Raw genomic sequence first — 13,265 nt, 5'->3', positions numbered from 1 at the left:
GAAATTCAGACCAATTTATTTCAAATCTCATAAAGAAACTTTGTTCTGAGTTTGCATTGAAAGATTTAAGGAGTCTTCATTATTTTATGGGTATCAAAGTCCAATCTTCATAAACTGGCTTGCTTCTATCTCAAAGGAAGTATATCTCTGAGCTTCTAAAACGTTCTAGGATGAATGGTGTTAAACCAATTAAGACTCCTATGGTTATATCACCCCTTTTGATGGCCAATACTGAGACCAAATTTGAAGACCCAACTTTCTATAGAAGTGTTGTGGAGGCACTTCAATATACCACTATGACACGTCCAGATATTTCTTTTGCAGTCAACAAGGTGTGTCAATATATTCATGAACCAACTAATATGCACTAGGGAGCAGTGAAGCGAATATTGTGTTATCTTAAATGGACACTGGATTATTGATTTCTTATTAGATCTTCTTGTGAACAATTGATCAATGCTCTCTATGATGCAGACTGGGCAAGGCCTAGATGATAGAAAGTCCACAAGTGGTTTTGCAGTTTTCTGAATCTTAAATCTTGGAGTTCTCAGAAGCAGGCCAGGCCACAGTGTAAACGTCTAGCACAGAATCTGAATATCGTGCTCTTGCAAATACTGCTGCATAAGTTGTGTGGATTCAGTATCTTTTGGGAGAGATTAAAATAAAATTGTCACAAATTCCTACGTTGTGGTGTGACAATTTGGGTGCCTCTTATCTTTCAACTAATCCAGTTCATCACAATAGAAGTGAGCACATTGAGATAGAAGTGCACTTCATCCATGATCATGTGGATTCCTACGTTGTGGTGTGACAATTTGGGTGCCTCTTATCTTTCAACTAATCCAGTTCATCACAATAGAAGTGAGCACATTGAGATAGAAGTGCACTTCATCCATGATCATGTGGCCAGAAAGGAAATCCAAGTAAAGTACATATCCTCGAAAGAGCAGATTGCCGATGGACTCGCCAAACCACTTGGTTTCGATCATTTCAAATTTATATGTGACAAGTTCAACGTTCAACCTAGGAGGTTGAACTCGAGGCAGGCTGTTAGAGAACCAATTCCTTTGGTAAGAAGAGAAGTGGACCCTAATTCAAGGCAGCTCAAGCAGGAAACCAAGAGGAAGTTGGAAACTCAAGAAGAGAAGGAAGACAGGTTTCCTAATAATCAAGAATCTTCATCCCAACGTGATGAAGGAAAGGAAGGAAACAGGTTCCTTAATGATCAAGGATCCTCATCACAACGTGAAGAAAGAAGGATGCTTGACATGCATTAAATCCATCTGATAGGCTGAATATGTCTCCTAATTGTAGAAAGAAAATATTGGGAGATAAGCTTGTAATTGAGAGAGAATTTGGAAAACCCACAAATCGTGGGATATTAAAAATGTGTAATGAGGTTACCTAAAGCAATATATTTGTCATCCCTTCCTCTCTCAAGAAAATCAAGAGAGAGAGTGAGAGTTCAACCGTGGACATAGGTCTCAAAGACCGAACCACATAAATAGTTTGCACTTGTTCTTGTGTGTGTGCTTGACTCTGAAAATTGTTTATTTTTCACGAAGATGAATATAATAATGTTTCAGCAATCAACCAATCCTTGAAGGCTTGAACATTAGTTATTGCCAATGTCAGGGGCTGCTCTGCAAAAGGCTATAACCTAGTTTCATAGGGACAGAGGTCGTGAATGCAGCAGTTGATGATATTCAGTTTCACTCATCAAAGATAGTGAATCTGGACATGATAATGAAGGTGCAACAGGGTCTGCACAGGCCAATATGCATGGGCAGATTACATTATATCTCAAGGTGCATCCAAGTACAATTAATCAAAACGCACAATCAGCTGACAGTGAGCAGCAACCTGATAATTTCAATTATGTTGATGACGTGGAGGAGGAGGAAGAAGTGGGTGTTCGTGAAGGTGGCATCGCGGATGAGGATGTGGGAACTGAAGAGGGATGGGGATGAGAAGGAAGATGGTGCCAAGACTCAAACTATATGATGATGGTAGGCGCGATGTGGCATGTGGCGTTGGAGCCATTAGTGAGAAAGAGAGAAGAGAAAAGACCAACGCAAGTAGGTTAGAGGGAGGGGAAGCAAATCTCACATAGAGATGTTGTTGGTCATCGATGAATTGTGTTTTCTAGCTTTGAGGAAGTAGGGGAGGACCAGAGTGGAGTCGATTCCATAGAGGAAAAGGAAGAGGAGGCATGACAGGCGAGTAGATGAGGATGTGGAAATCGAAAGGGAGGTGAATGGAGCAACAGCAAAGGAGGTCAAAGAGGAATACATAAGCAGCAATATTGGTGTTGTGATGAGAATTTTGAGTTAGAAGTAGAGGGAGAGATAGAGCCAATCTTTTGAGAGGAGGCACAGGGATCGACGGATGGGTTTGAGGGCGGTAGAGGAAAGGGTCGTCCTCCAGTAGTAAAGTGGAAGTAGCATTGATGATAGCACAAGAATGGATGGAGATGTCACTATCTAATCGATTCCCATATTCAAGCCATAAACTCTCTCCTTGAACACACCTAAAAGACAACAAATCTCCTCCATGTACTGCAAATCATTGCTGGAAAGAACCATATGTAGAAAAAAAAAAGAGAGAACCAAATAAAAGAGAGAACCCAACTGTTGGAATCCAGAAAGAAAGCAAACCAACATCTCCTAATCGATTGTAGACGATAAAGAAAGAGGGTGGTCAGTTGGATAAAGAAATACAGAGAGGTTTTCTGACATACCCTTGAATCTCTGACCTCTACCACGCAATCCACCAAAGGTATACGGTCAAGGATGGCCCGTGATGCTGCCTGCATGTGGGGGGTGAACCATCCTTTCTCCCTTCTTCTTCCTGCATCCTTAACGAGGTTGCCCACTCTCCTGGAGAATATAGACGCCGGCATCCGAATGGTGGTACCACCAACGGTCAGAGAATCCTGTTTTTCGAAGATGGGCAGTTCAAATATTACAGGAAGGAGCCCCGCGCCGCCCTTTTTGCTGCTGGGAAGTTTCTCCCGAAGAGGACGGACACCCTTTTATGGCGCCGCAGAGCATCAACTTGAAAAGGAAGAACGATTCACTTTTGGGCTACTGCTGGAAATTACTTGGGGACTCCCCTTTTTTCTATCTTTCTTGTATTTTTTATGAACATGGCATCGTTATCAGCATTATGAGTTTCCCTTTTGTTACTGAGGTTGGTTTTGCATGAAATGATAATCTTTTTAACAGAAAAAATAAGAAAGGCAAAGACGACTTCAAATGACCGCCAGAATCTTATTATTGATTTATGTATCCACCAAAGTTCTTTCACTTTTTAAATGCCCCCAAACTTTTAACTTGAGATGAGCAAATAACTACCTAAATTAACTCCCATTAATATGTAAAAATAATTAATTTACCTTTACAAAAATAACTAATGCCCATTTTAGTTTCAACCTTTTAACAATGTATATTTGGCATGTTTTAAAGGTAGAAAAAGTAAATTTGCATTGGGCATAAGAGAAACTTTTTTAGATGCATTTTTATAGGGTAACATGATAATTCTAACTTCATAATCAACGTTAATACGAGGGTGGCATAAAATCGGAGGAATTTATAGAATTAACTTGGAAACAAAAAAAAATCTCACACAAAAATAAAATTTTGCCTTTGAGATGTTTCGAATCTTATGATATTATAACTTTTCTAAATAAATTTTTTTTATTTGTTTGTGTTAGGATGATGCTACGTTCTTCATCGGAGAATCAATTTGGTTTTATGCCTGGAAGATCAACTATGGAAGCTATACATCTTCTTAGACAACTTATTGAAAGATATAGAGAGAGGAACAAAGATTTGCATATGGTTTTTATTGATTTAGAGAAGGCATATGATAGAGTACCTAGGGACGTTCTCTGGTGGACAATGATGAAGAAAGGTGTTTCTCTCAAGTACATTAGTATAATTAAAGATATGTATGAAGGAGTAGTAACCAATGTCCGCACTTGTGGAGGGGTGTCAACCAATTTTCCGATAACGGTTGGGTTACATCAAGGATCTGCTTTAAGCCCTTTCCTATTTGCGATAGTGATGGATGAGCTTACGAGATCAATTCAAGAAAATGTATCGTGGTGTATGTTGTTTGCTGATGATATTGTTTTGATTGATGAGTCTAGAGCTGGGGTTAATGCTAAGTTAGAATTATGGAGACAGACATTGGAAGCTAGAGGTTTTAAGTTGAGTAAGAGTAAGACTGAATATATGGAATGTCGGTTTAGTAAGCAACGAAGTAGTGATGGGAGTGTAGTGAAGCTTGGTGAACAAGATATACCGGTGAATGATTATTTCAAATATTTGGGATCCATCATTCAAAAGTATGGAGAAATTGATGGAGATGTAAATCATAGGATAAAGGTTGGGTGGATGAAATGGAAAAGTGCTACTGGAGTGCTGTGCGATCGTAGAATGCCATTGCGGTTGAAGGAAAAGTTTTATAGGACGACTATTAGACCCGCTTTACTATATGGTACGGAATGTTGGGCTGCCAAGAGACATCATATTCAACAAATGAGTGTAGCTGAGATGCGGATGCTTAGATGGATGTGTGGAAATACAATAAAAGATAAGATTCGGAACGAAGAGATACGTAAGAAGGTAGGTGTTGCACCCATTGAAAATAAGATGCGAGAGAATCGTTTACGGTGGTTTGGACATATTCGGCGAAGGCCTAATGATGCTCCAGTTAGAAGGTTGGAGAAATGGGAAAATATATTAGTTAAAAGAGGTCGGGGTAGGCCTAGGAAGACTTGGATGGAGATGATAGGAAAAGATATGAATGCTTTGAACCTCACCGAGGACATGGCGTTGGATAGAAATGATTGGAGGAAAAGGATTCATGTGGAAGACCCAAAATGAATTTCTTTTTTGGTTCATATCGCTGACCCCAATTGTTTTGGGATGAAGGCGTAGTTGTTGTTGTTGTAAGTTAATCAATTAGACATTTCTCATTTGATGACAGATTTGAGGAATGATCATCTAATTTTTGGACTACAAAAAATGAGTGTAGCTGAGATGCGTGTGCTTAGATGGATGTGTGGAAATACAATAAAAGATAAGATTCAGAACAAGGAGATACGTAAGAAGGTAGGCATTGCACCCATTGAAAATAAGATGACAGAGAATCGTTTACGGTGGTTTGGACATATTCGGCGAAGGCCTAGTGATGCTCCAATTAGAAGGATGGAGAAATGGGAAAATATATTAGTTAAAAGAGGTCGGGGTAGGCCTAGGAAGACTTGGATGGAGATGATAGGAAAGGATATGAATGCTTTGAACCTCACCGAGGACATGGCATTGGATAGAAATGATTGGAGGAGAAGGATTCATGTGGAAGACCCAGAATGATTTTCTTTTTTGGTTCATATCGCCGACCCCAATTGTTTTGGGATGAAGGCGTAGTTGTTGTTGTTGTTGTTGTTGTGTTAGGATGAAAAAAACATAATGGAAAATGCTAGAAAAATGACATAGAGAGGGTTCAATTAGCCTTCTTTTATATATATATATATATATATATATATATATATATATATATATATATAGAGAGAGAGAGAGAGAGAGAGAGAGAGAGAGAGACCAGAAAATGGTGGTAGGTGTAAGTAAGATGAAGACGGGGAAACTCTTATTATGGTAACCCATGGGATGATATGTGTCGTAAATGATATGTGTCGTAAGTGAATGGTTGTCCTAATAAAAAAGAATTCTTGATAGAAAAAATTTGTCCACATTCTTTCACTCATTCAAGTGAAAGAAGTTTTTCTATAAAAAATCACATTTTTTTAAAAACTTTTTTTTTTTAAATCCTGAAATGATTGGAAAAGTTATCATTTTTTTTCGTGTATTTTTTTTCGCTTTCGAACTTACTCTTAGGGCACATTTGAAAGCAAGAAAAACTCTCATCGAAAAAAAAATTACCGAAAAATAAAATGAAAAATATTATAAAAATGAGAGAAGTTGGGGAAATGGGGTGGTGATGAAGCAGCTTGCGGCTGTCGGGACCTTGTCGCCAATTGAGGACCTATGTTCTTAAGCTCACTAAAATTCTCCAAATTTCACATTTGTTAGAATTAAATCCGTTAGGGTTAGGTTGTTGCGGCCCCTTGCCTTGAAACGATGGGGAAAGGTAGGCAGGACGATGGGGTTGTCATCAAGGATGAGTTGTTGCAACTCCACCTTGACGGAGGAGAGAGGCTGCTGGTAGCTTTGGAGGGCGGCACCGATGTCCAGACGGACATGAGGAGGGGGAGGTTGGTTTGAAGTGTGTGTGATAAATGATTTTTTTTTTATAGGAGATATTTCTTCATTCCCTGGGTGGAAGAACTATTTCTATCAAAAATTGTAATTTCTAGAAAAAATCCTTCATAAAAATTCCCTTTCAACGAAAAATTGCATATTTTTCCTTCTTAACTTCACTTTCCTACCTCTTTCTCACTTTCAAGCGTGCCCCTAAGGTTGTCACTTGAAAAAGGTGGAAGCTACGTGGGCATACGAAGGTAAAAGGCTTTGGTTGACAACTTGACATCTGAAAATTATCAAAAAAAGAACGGTGGGTGATGAGTCCGCACCGACATTATTGTCATTTGGAAGGTTAAGCTGGTTATTACGAATGTTTGGGCGTTTTTGACGTTGTTATGGGTATACATAGTTAACAACACGACTCGACCACCGTTGAGTCCAGAGCTATTCTTTCTGTACACTCCCTCTTCAATTTCCATGGAGGTAAAACTATGTGCTCATGGCAACTATTCAGTTATCTACATAATTCTCTCTGTTGTCTTGGAAGGCTTGTAACTGTTTCTTTCTGCTGCAGACTGTGGAGCTCAAGGTAGAGATGTATGGCATTCACAGCGAGAGACGTATAAGAAGATGCCTGTCCAAACTCAGAGGTACTCATGCATTACATAACTTTCTCTCTCGGGAGTCTTCGGTCGACATTAATCATCTTGCGCGAAAAATACTACTGGACGTTTACGCAATTCTGCCTATTCATCTTCTCGATCTAACGTCTCTTCCTGTTGTCGTTCCGCTCCCTCTGGACCTTATTGGTTTTGCTGCTCCTGTCTGAGCCACTTGTTTCTGTTCTGTTTTTGTTTTTCTGCTTTTGTTCTCTTTGACCCTGTGGCTACGTTGAAATCCTCTCTCTCTCTCTCTCTCTCTCTCTCTCTCTCTCTCTCTCTCTCTGCTTTTGCCCAATTCACCTATGAACTCAGACAAGTCCGTGGAACTTGGAAGGAAAGAAAGTTTGCAACTATGTTATATTCATCCAAGAACTCATCTAAAACTTGTCAACTGTTGCCCAAGAAGTCTAGAACATAGGAAAAAGAATTTGCAATTGTGTTTTATTCATCCAAACGCTTGAATGCGAGTCTTGGAAATTGTTGTGCAATACTATTGTAGTTCAAGTTTCAAGATGAAATTTGTCTCAGTGATTTGTGTTGCCATCTACTTGTGTTGATCCAGCTGACTCATGAGAGGCATTGTTGCAAAAATTCAGCTGCATTTAACCTGGCTTGAATTACTGGGTGCACTCAAGCACAGGCCCACAAGCATACACACATGCACGGTATGTCAACAAATTGTTAATGTTATCCTGAAAGTAATGGAGTATGTTGCAGGGGTGAAGATGGTGGAAGTCGAGTTAAGAAGTAAAAAGGTGGTAATAAGAGGTGACACAGATGAAAGAAGAATAGTGAAGGCGCTGAGGAGAATTGGATACAAATCTGAACCATGGTGCAGTAAAACAGAGATGCTTCTCAGTGCATATAATGGTGGCAAATACAGAAGATTGTGGATTACTAGTCATTCTCTGTTCTAGTTATCAGCAAGAAAAAAAGTGAAAACCTTCACAAGAAATTAGTTATGTTGCTGTTTGTTTTGAATGTATTGCATAGAACATCAAAAAAATCTGCAAAATCTGCACTCTTTGCTTACTTGTTTGGAGCTAATCGTCATTATATTTTCCTTTTAGTGTTCAATGTCTACTGTATGTGATTTCTTGAGTAGACATGGTGAGAATCTATATAGAGAATCTGATACGATTGCAGAAAGGTAGTTTTTGGCATGCATTCCCTTAAATAGTGCCTTATAGGCCATGTGAACAGAACTACTTTACCCAGATTCTGCAAATGAAAAGGGTGGATTTATTCTCTCGTCAGATAGGTAACAGTAGCAAAAGAAATATGTTTATGATTCCTTCTGCCTGCCATCTTATCGAGACTTCCATAATGTACTGTTTCTTGCCACAGATGGCTTCACGTGCGTACACGTGCACACTCATACACACACGTGCACACACACACACAAACACCTGAGACAAAAGCTTATTATGGCCTTAGTCATGCATCATTCTTCCTTCAGTGTTTCTCCTACCTGTTACATATCAGAATAACTCGAGATATATCCAATATCCATTGAGCACTTTGTTCTTCAATTAACTTGAAAAAAATAGTCCTTGGTAAGGAGCAAACTCCATGATAAGATACATTTCAAATAGCCGGCTGAACTAAAACTGAAAGTTTGACTCGTGCAGAATGAGGTAAAAGCGTGTTGTTCAGACATCCCTAACAAAATTATGGCATGAATTTCAAATGAACCAACAGATGTGGTTTCAAATACTCGGTGAAGTTTTTTTTTTTTTAATTTATAACCCGAAGAAACCGCACCCGGCAGGAAGACCTGGTCACGCTGGATCAGCCTGCCATACCTAAGGTCGTTGTGCCGGCTGCGTAAAACTCCGAGACTAGGACCCCCTGCCCCCTAGGCCTATGCTACGCATTAGTTTGCGCAGAGGGCTGACGCCCATGTGAATAGAACCTTGACTGCCCGTCTAGCAGTTAAGGCCCCACCCCACTACGCCAACCCCCTTTGGGGCATATTCATTGAAGTTTGCATTGAGTATTCTTCTATCAAAATTTAATAGGGACTTGCTGCAGTAGTTTATTAGCTTTCCATGATGCTTGTATTTAAATTTTAATGCATATTGGTAAATAGAACTTCAAGACGAAAGCATCATGTTTTTTTCATTACAACAATTCAGAGTTATCCACATCCTCTCTCTCTCTCTCTTTCTTTCTCTCTGTATATACATATATAACCAATTGGCCTGAGTTTCATCTATAATGGGAGTCCAATCAGAGGAAACATTGGGGGTATTCTATCATGGATTTATGTTCATTTTTTCTGCTCACAGAAAAGTAGGTGGATGCACTGCAGAAGTCCTGTTACTGAATTACAGGTTTACAGGGCTCTCCCCAACTCTACCACTGGGCAGACTGCAACTGAAGTGGAGAGTAGTGGAACCCTGACAACCAAGGAACTCCTATTGGGTCTACGGGTTCTAGCCAATTCATCTAAGTTTACGTAGGGTGACCATCAAATGTTTAATAATTCACTTGAACCTTGGAATTTCATATTAGTTTTTGGATTAGGAGAAATCATGTAAATTTTTTTATCTTGTTATCAAGAGTATAACAGACTGTCTAAAGCCAAATTTGTGTTAAACCAGGTAAAAGCATCTATGTCAATGTGATGCATAAGTTAGACCACGTGAATGTTTGTGCATAACGCATGGCTCCGAAGGGATAAAAACAAGCAAGTTAATGGAATTCAAATAATCTTACAAGTCATAGTACCTCTCACTATAAGCACAATACAATATTGAAAATCATATCTTATAGCATAACTTGCATCTTCAAACACATTTCCAACTTTCAAGGCCAGAGGATATGCATAATATTGACTCCCTCATGTCACTAAACTAGTACGTAGAAACTTCATTTTTCCATCTAGCTATATGGATTCTAAGACTCTTCCCATGATACTATCTAGTCATGGGTGCCCAATTAAGATGCTACTTCTCCAAAACAACCGTTAAAAGTAGGTTGTAAGGAGATCTTATTTTACAGGTCGATAGACTAGCTGAACAGCAATAGACCAGACTCCCATCACTCAAGACTCTTGAATGGTCATAATCTTTCATACTACAGTAACTGAATTATCTTCTAGCAGCCACAGAGTGCCAGATTCCCCAAAATTCCCATCTAGACTGGCTTCTCTGCAAAGTGATGGAGCTACTATAGTATTTCTTGATTCAAAACCTGCATGAAATAGACCAAAATAAGTTTTTCATCACAACAGACATGTACATGTTTCAGGAATGAAATAGACCACAAAAGCATGTACCCATAAACTGAGGTGCTGCATTCCTATGCTGATCCTGAAGCTCAAAAATTTGGTACAGGAAATTATCATGTTCAAACATCTGTGGACTGTTAATCTCTCCAGCGCAAGGTGTCATAAGCCCAATTTGACTAGAATATGCACCAAAGTCAAGTTTGTTGGATTCAGGTTCCAAAATGTAGTTTGTTTCAGGTGAAAAGATTGGAACACCCATAGTATCAGTTGGCTGCCACAGAGATGATCTTTTCATGCATTGATCCTTTAATGAATCTTCTACCTGCAAGTGGACATTGGATTATCAAGAACTGAAACACCTACAAGGACTAATTTAAGACCCAACAATGTTCACTTTGAGGCGTTGGTCTGTGTGTGTGTGTGTGTGTGTGTGTGTGTGTGTGTGTGTGTGTGTGTGTGTGTGTGCACATATGTGTTTGTGAAGCAAAGAAGACACAAGTTTGACACCTTTGAAGTGTTGTATGACAGATCACTTGAAACTGTATCTGTCTTGGGAGTTCCTGCTTGCTCCAGTTCACTTGTCAACTCAGATGTGTACAGAGTTGAAAATCTGGGGCTTGTACCACTGATTCCTTCAACAGAGGGCATTTCCTCGGGTGTCTTCCCCAGATTGAATCTTCTTGGTTCTTCTGATGTCACTCTAACTGAATTAGCATCATTCATTATGGAAGATATGCTCCTCTTCTTTCTGGCATCAGGAGGTTGATCACCAATCTTTTGCCCTTGTTCACTTCTCTTCATAATGCGACACAAGGCAAAAGGGCTCTGGCGGACAACAAATTTCAATCATTCAACAGTATATCATAGGAAATCCAATGCATTGAGTACTTGCAACATGATATATATTGAACAAGAAAAAAGTCATGATTCTCAAATATCCAGGATAAAAATGGCATTCAAGTATGATTGGCAAACTTTAAAAATATACCTCAACAATAGAAGGCCCTAGAGATGAGCCATCATGTAGGCGATACTCATGCATTACCCAATCAGTACGATCTCCTAGAGGAGCTCTTCCAAGATAGAAGACCAAGGTTTTCTTCAATCCTGTAACAGAACCATTACACACTATTTGACGGTCTTTTCCAGTAGCTTTCCAGTAACCTGATCTGGTAGCTCTATTTGTACGTGATCCATTCGGATACTTCCTGTCACGAGGGCAGAAGAAGAACCACTCGAGATCTCTTTTTGGAAGGAAAGACTTGTCTGCATCACACAAAGAAGAAATGTGAGATTGTCTGTAAAGGGGTTCCTCCCATGTGCAAAACAGAACCTAAAAAAGTTGGATAATCTCAAACTTCAAAAACACTGGAAGAAATGGTTGTTCATGGCTAGTACAAAGAATGAAATTGGCATACAAAGACCATGTTGCTTATTTTAAAAGATTGTCTTCTATCAACGACTTGAGAATATTAGTGGCTTGAAATGTAAACAGTAATGATTTTAAAAACTTCTTCGCTTATGAAAGAATAACTGAATCCTACACATATGGATAAACTTTTGCAGTTTACACTACCAAATCTAATACTGCATTTGTAATTTCCAAATGAAAGGAAGACCTCAAAAGCACACTTTAACAGAAAGAGAGTTTATATCAAATGCATTCAACATATGAACCTTAAAAGACTCATCCACAACAAGAGAAATGGCAGATGAACCTTGAGCGCTTATCCTTATGCAAGAACTGATCTAAGTTTTAATTTCAATAAGAAGATCTTGTCAATGACGTAATTTATCTCAACTTACAGAAAAGAAGCTTCCATTTCATGAGTTCAAAGTACAAGGAAAAATATACACTGTATGTCAAGGTCAATGAAAAAATGAAAAAGATGCCCAAGTGAACTGGATCTGAAACTCAGAATTTTTTGTTGTCTAATATACATAGTATAAAAGACATGAACTCATATAGATTCATAAGCAGAAGCATCGGAAATTTGGTGATTGAATAAAGGTTCATAATTTTAAGTATTGTCACGTCTTAATGTCCTATGTATAAAATCAAATATTCAGTTAGTTCTTTAAAGCATGAAACACAGATAAGATTCATAAGCAAAACAAGCAGCATTTGGTGATTTGATATGGGATGTGGACATGTTTATGATGGAAAGAGGAAAATAAAACTGAATTATCATAGGAGGAGCAAGAACCTAATGACATATATACCTGGTAACTGCCATGGATCAAATTTGTATAGTTCAACCTCTGGAATAACTTCAAGCTCTATCTTCAGACCATCCACTTTCCTCTTCAAGTAGTATCCCACCAACTCTTCATCAGTTGGATGGAACCTAAAACCAGGTGGCAATGCCATTGGGCCCATTTTCAGTACTCTGGAAATATACTCTTCTCAGTGCTCAATCCTCAGAAGTACCAGTGAAGAAAGCCCAGACTTCAAATTTGCAAAGATGGGAATTTCTCAACTCAAATTATAGAAAATCACGCCTTCACTAATGAGGGCCTTTTAGTGCAACACGACAAACAAGCAGCACCAAAAATAAGTTCTTGAAGAACTAAAACATATCAAAACCAACCAAGTTTTTTTCACAATGTGGGTAGTTTTTGGCAACAAAGTAGGACTCCCAAATCCAAGAAAAAACTTGAGACTTGGGTATGTTACCTAATTTGCACCAAAAAACAACTCAAATTTCAATAGAAAAATGGAAATTTGAGCTTCCCAGATTGCTTCAACCAAGTTGGTATACAATAACATCAAAAACTAACCAACAAAAGTTCCTAGACTACACCCAAATCAGACTAAAACTTCTAAATTTGGGTAGTTGGACGAGCAGGGTAGGAAAAAAAACTCAAAATTCCAACTAAAAAAAGGAAGTTTGAGGCAACCCAAATGGCCTAGATGGTAAAGAGGGAGAGTTATGACCAACAAGAGAAGCTATTGATCATTTATATAGGTATGGATCCAATATAAACAACCGAAAGCTGAAGTTGATTGTCCTAAGCGATCACAAATTCCACAAGATGTGGACCCATATCTTAACCATATTCACACCTTGAAACAGGTAAAGATGGGGAGTTAGTTGC

At 38.8% G+C, this 13,265-nt stretch overlaps 2 protein-coding genes across 5 annotated transcripts in view; both read right to left on the bottom strand.

The window, feature by feature from the left end:
* Nucleotides 1–2,989, bottom strand: part of LOC149845379 (DAR GTPase 2, mitochondrial-like) — a 44,680-nt gene extending 41,691 nt beyond the window's left edge. For 3 of the 4 annotated variants that reach the window (XM_089995722.1, XM_089995725.1, XM_089995723.1), the window contains exon 1: nt 2,741–2,989. In XM_089995722.1, coding sequence (XP_089851848.1) covers nt 2,741–2,902 — 162 coding nt within the window. In that variant the 5' untranslated portion in view covers nt 2,903–2,989. The remainder of the gene's footprint in view (nt 1–2,740) is intronic. The other variant, XM_089995724.1, reaches the window with a different exon arrangement.
* Nucleotides 2,990–10,007: 7,018 nt separating this feature from the next.
* On the bottom strand, nt 10,008–12,885 carry LOC149845378 (uncharacterized). Its single transcript, XM_089987775.1, has 5 exons — nt 12,390–12,885; nt 11,155–11,432; nt 10,674–10,991; nt 10,215–10,488; nt 10,008–10,129 (listed from the first exon to the last, which is right to left on the bottom strand). Exons 1-5 carry the CDS (start codon nt 12,544–12,546, stop codon nt 10,008–10,010), a joined length of 1,149 nt encoding a protein of 382 aa, XP_089843901.1. The 5' UTR covers nt 12,547–12,885.
* Between the last annotated feature and the right edge of the window lie 380 nt (nt 12,886–13,265).

This window comes from Nuphar pumila, chromosome 2 (genome assembly GCF_984573655.1).
Source record: "Nuphar pumila chromosome 2, dmNupPumi1.hap1.1, whole genome shotgun sequence".
NCBI classification, from domain to species: Eukaryota; Viridiplantae; Streptophyta; class Magnoliopsida; order Nymphaeales; family Nymphaeaceae; genus Nuphar; species Nuphar pumila.
The sequence above is the reverse complement of the archived record's forward strand: the minus strand, read 5'-3'. Positions and strand labels throughout refer to the sequence as shown.

Coding starts and splice junctions, on each gene's coding strand:
- LOC149845378 (XM_089987775.1), bottom strand. CDS start 12,546: ATGGGCCCAATGGCATTGCCACCTGGTTTTAGGTTCCATCCAACTGAT. Junction 11,433..12,389: donor TGATCCATGGCAGTTACCAG/GTATATATGTCA, acceptor TGTGTGATGCAG/ACAAGTCTTTCCTTCCAAAA. Junction 10,489..10,673: donor TGTCATACAACACTTCAAAG/GTGTCAAACTTG, acceptor GTCCACTTGCAG/GTAGAAGATTCATTAAAGGA.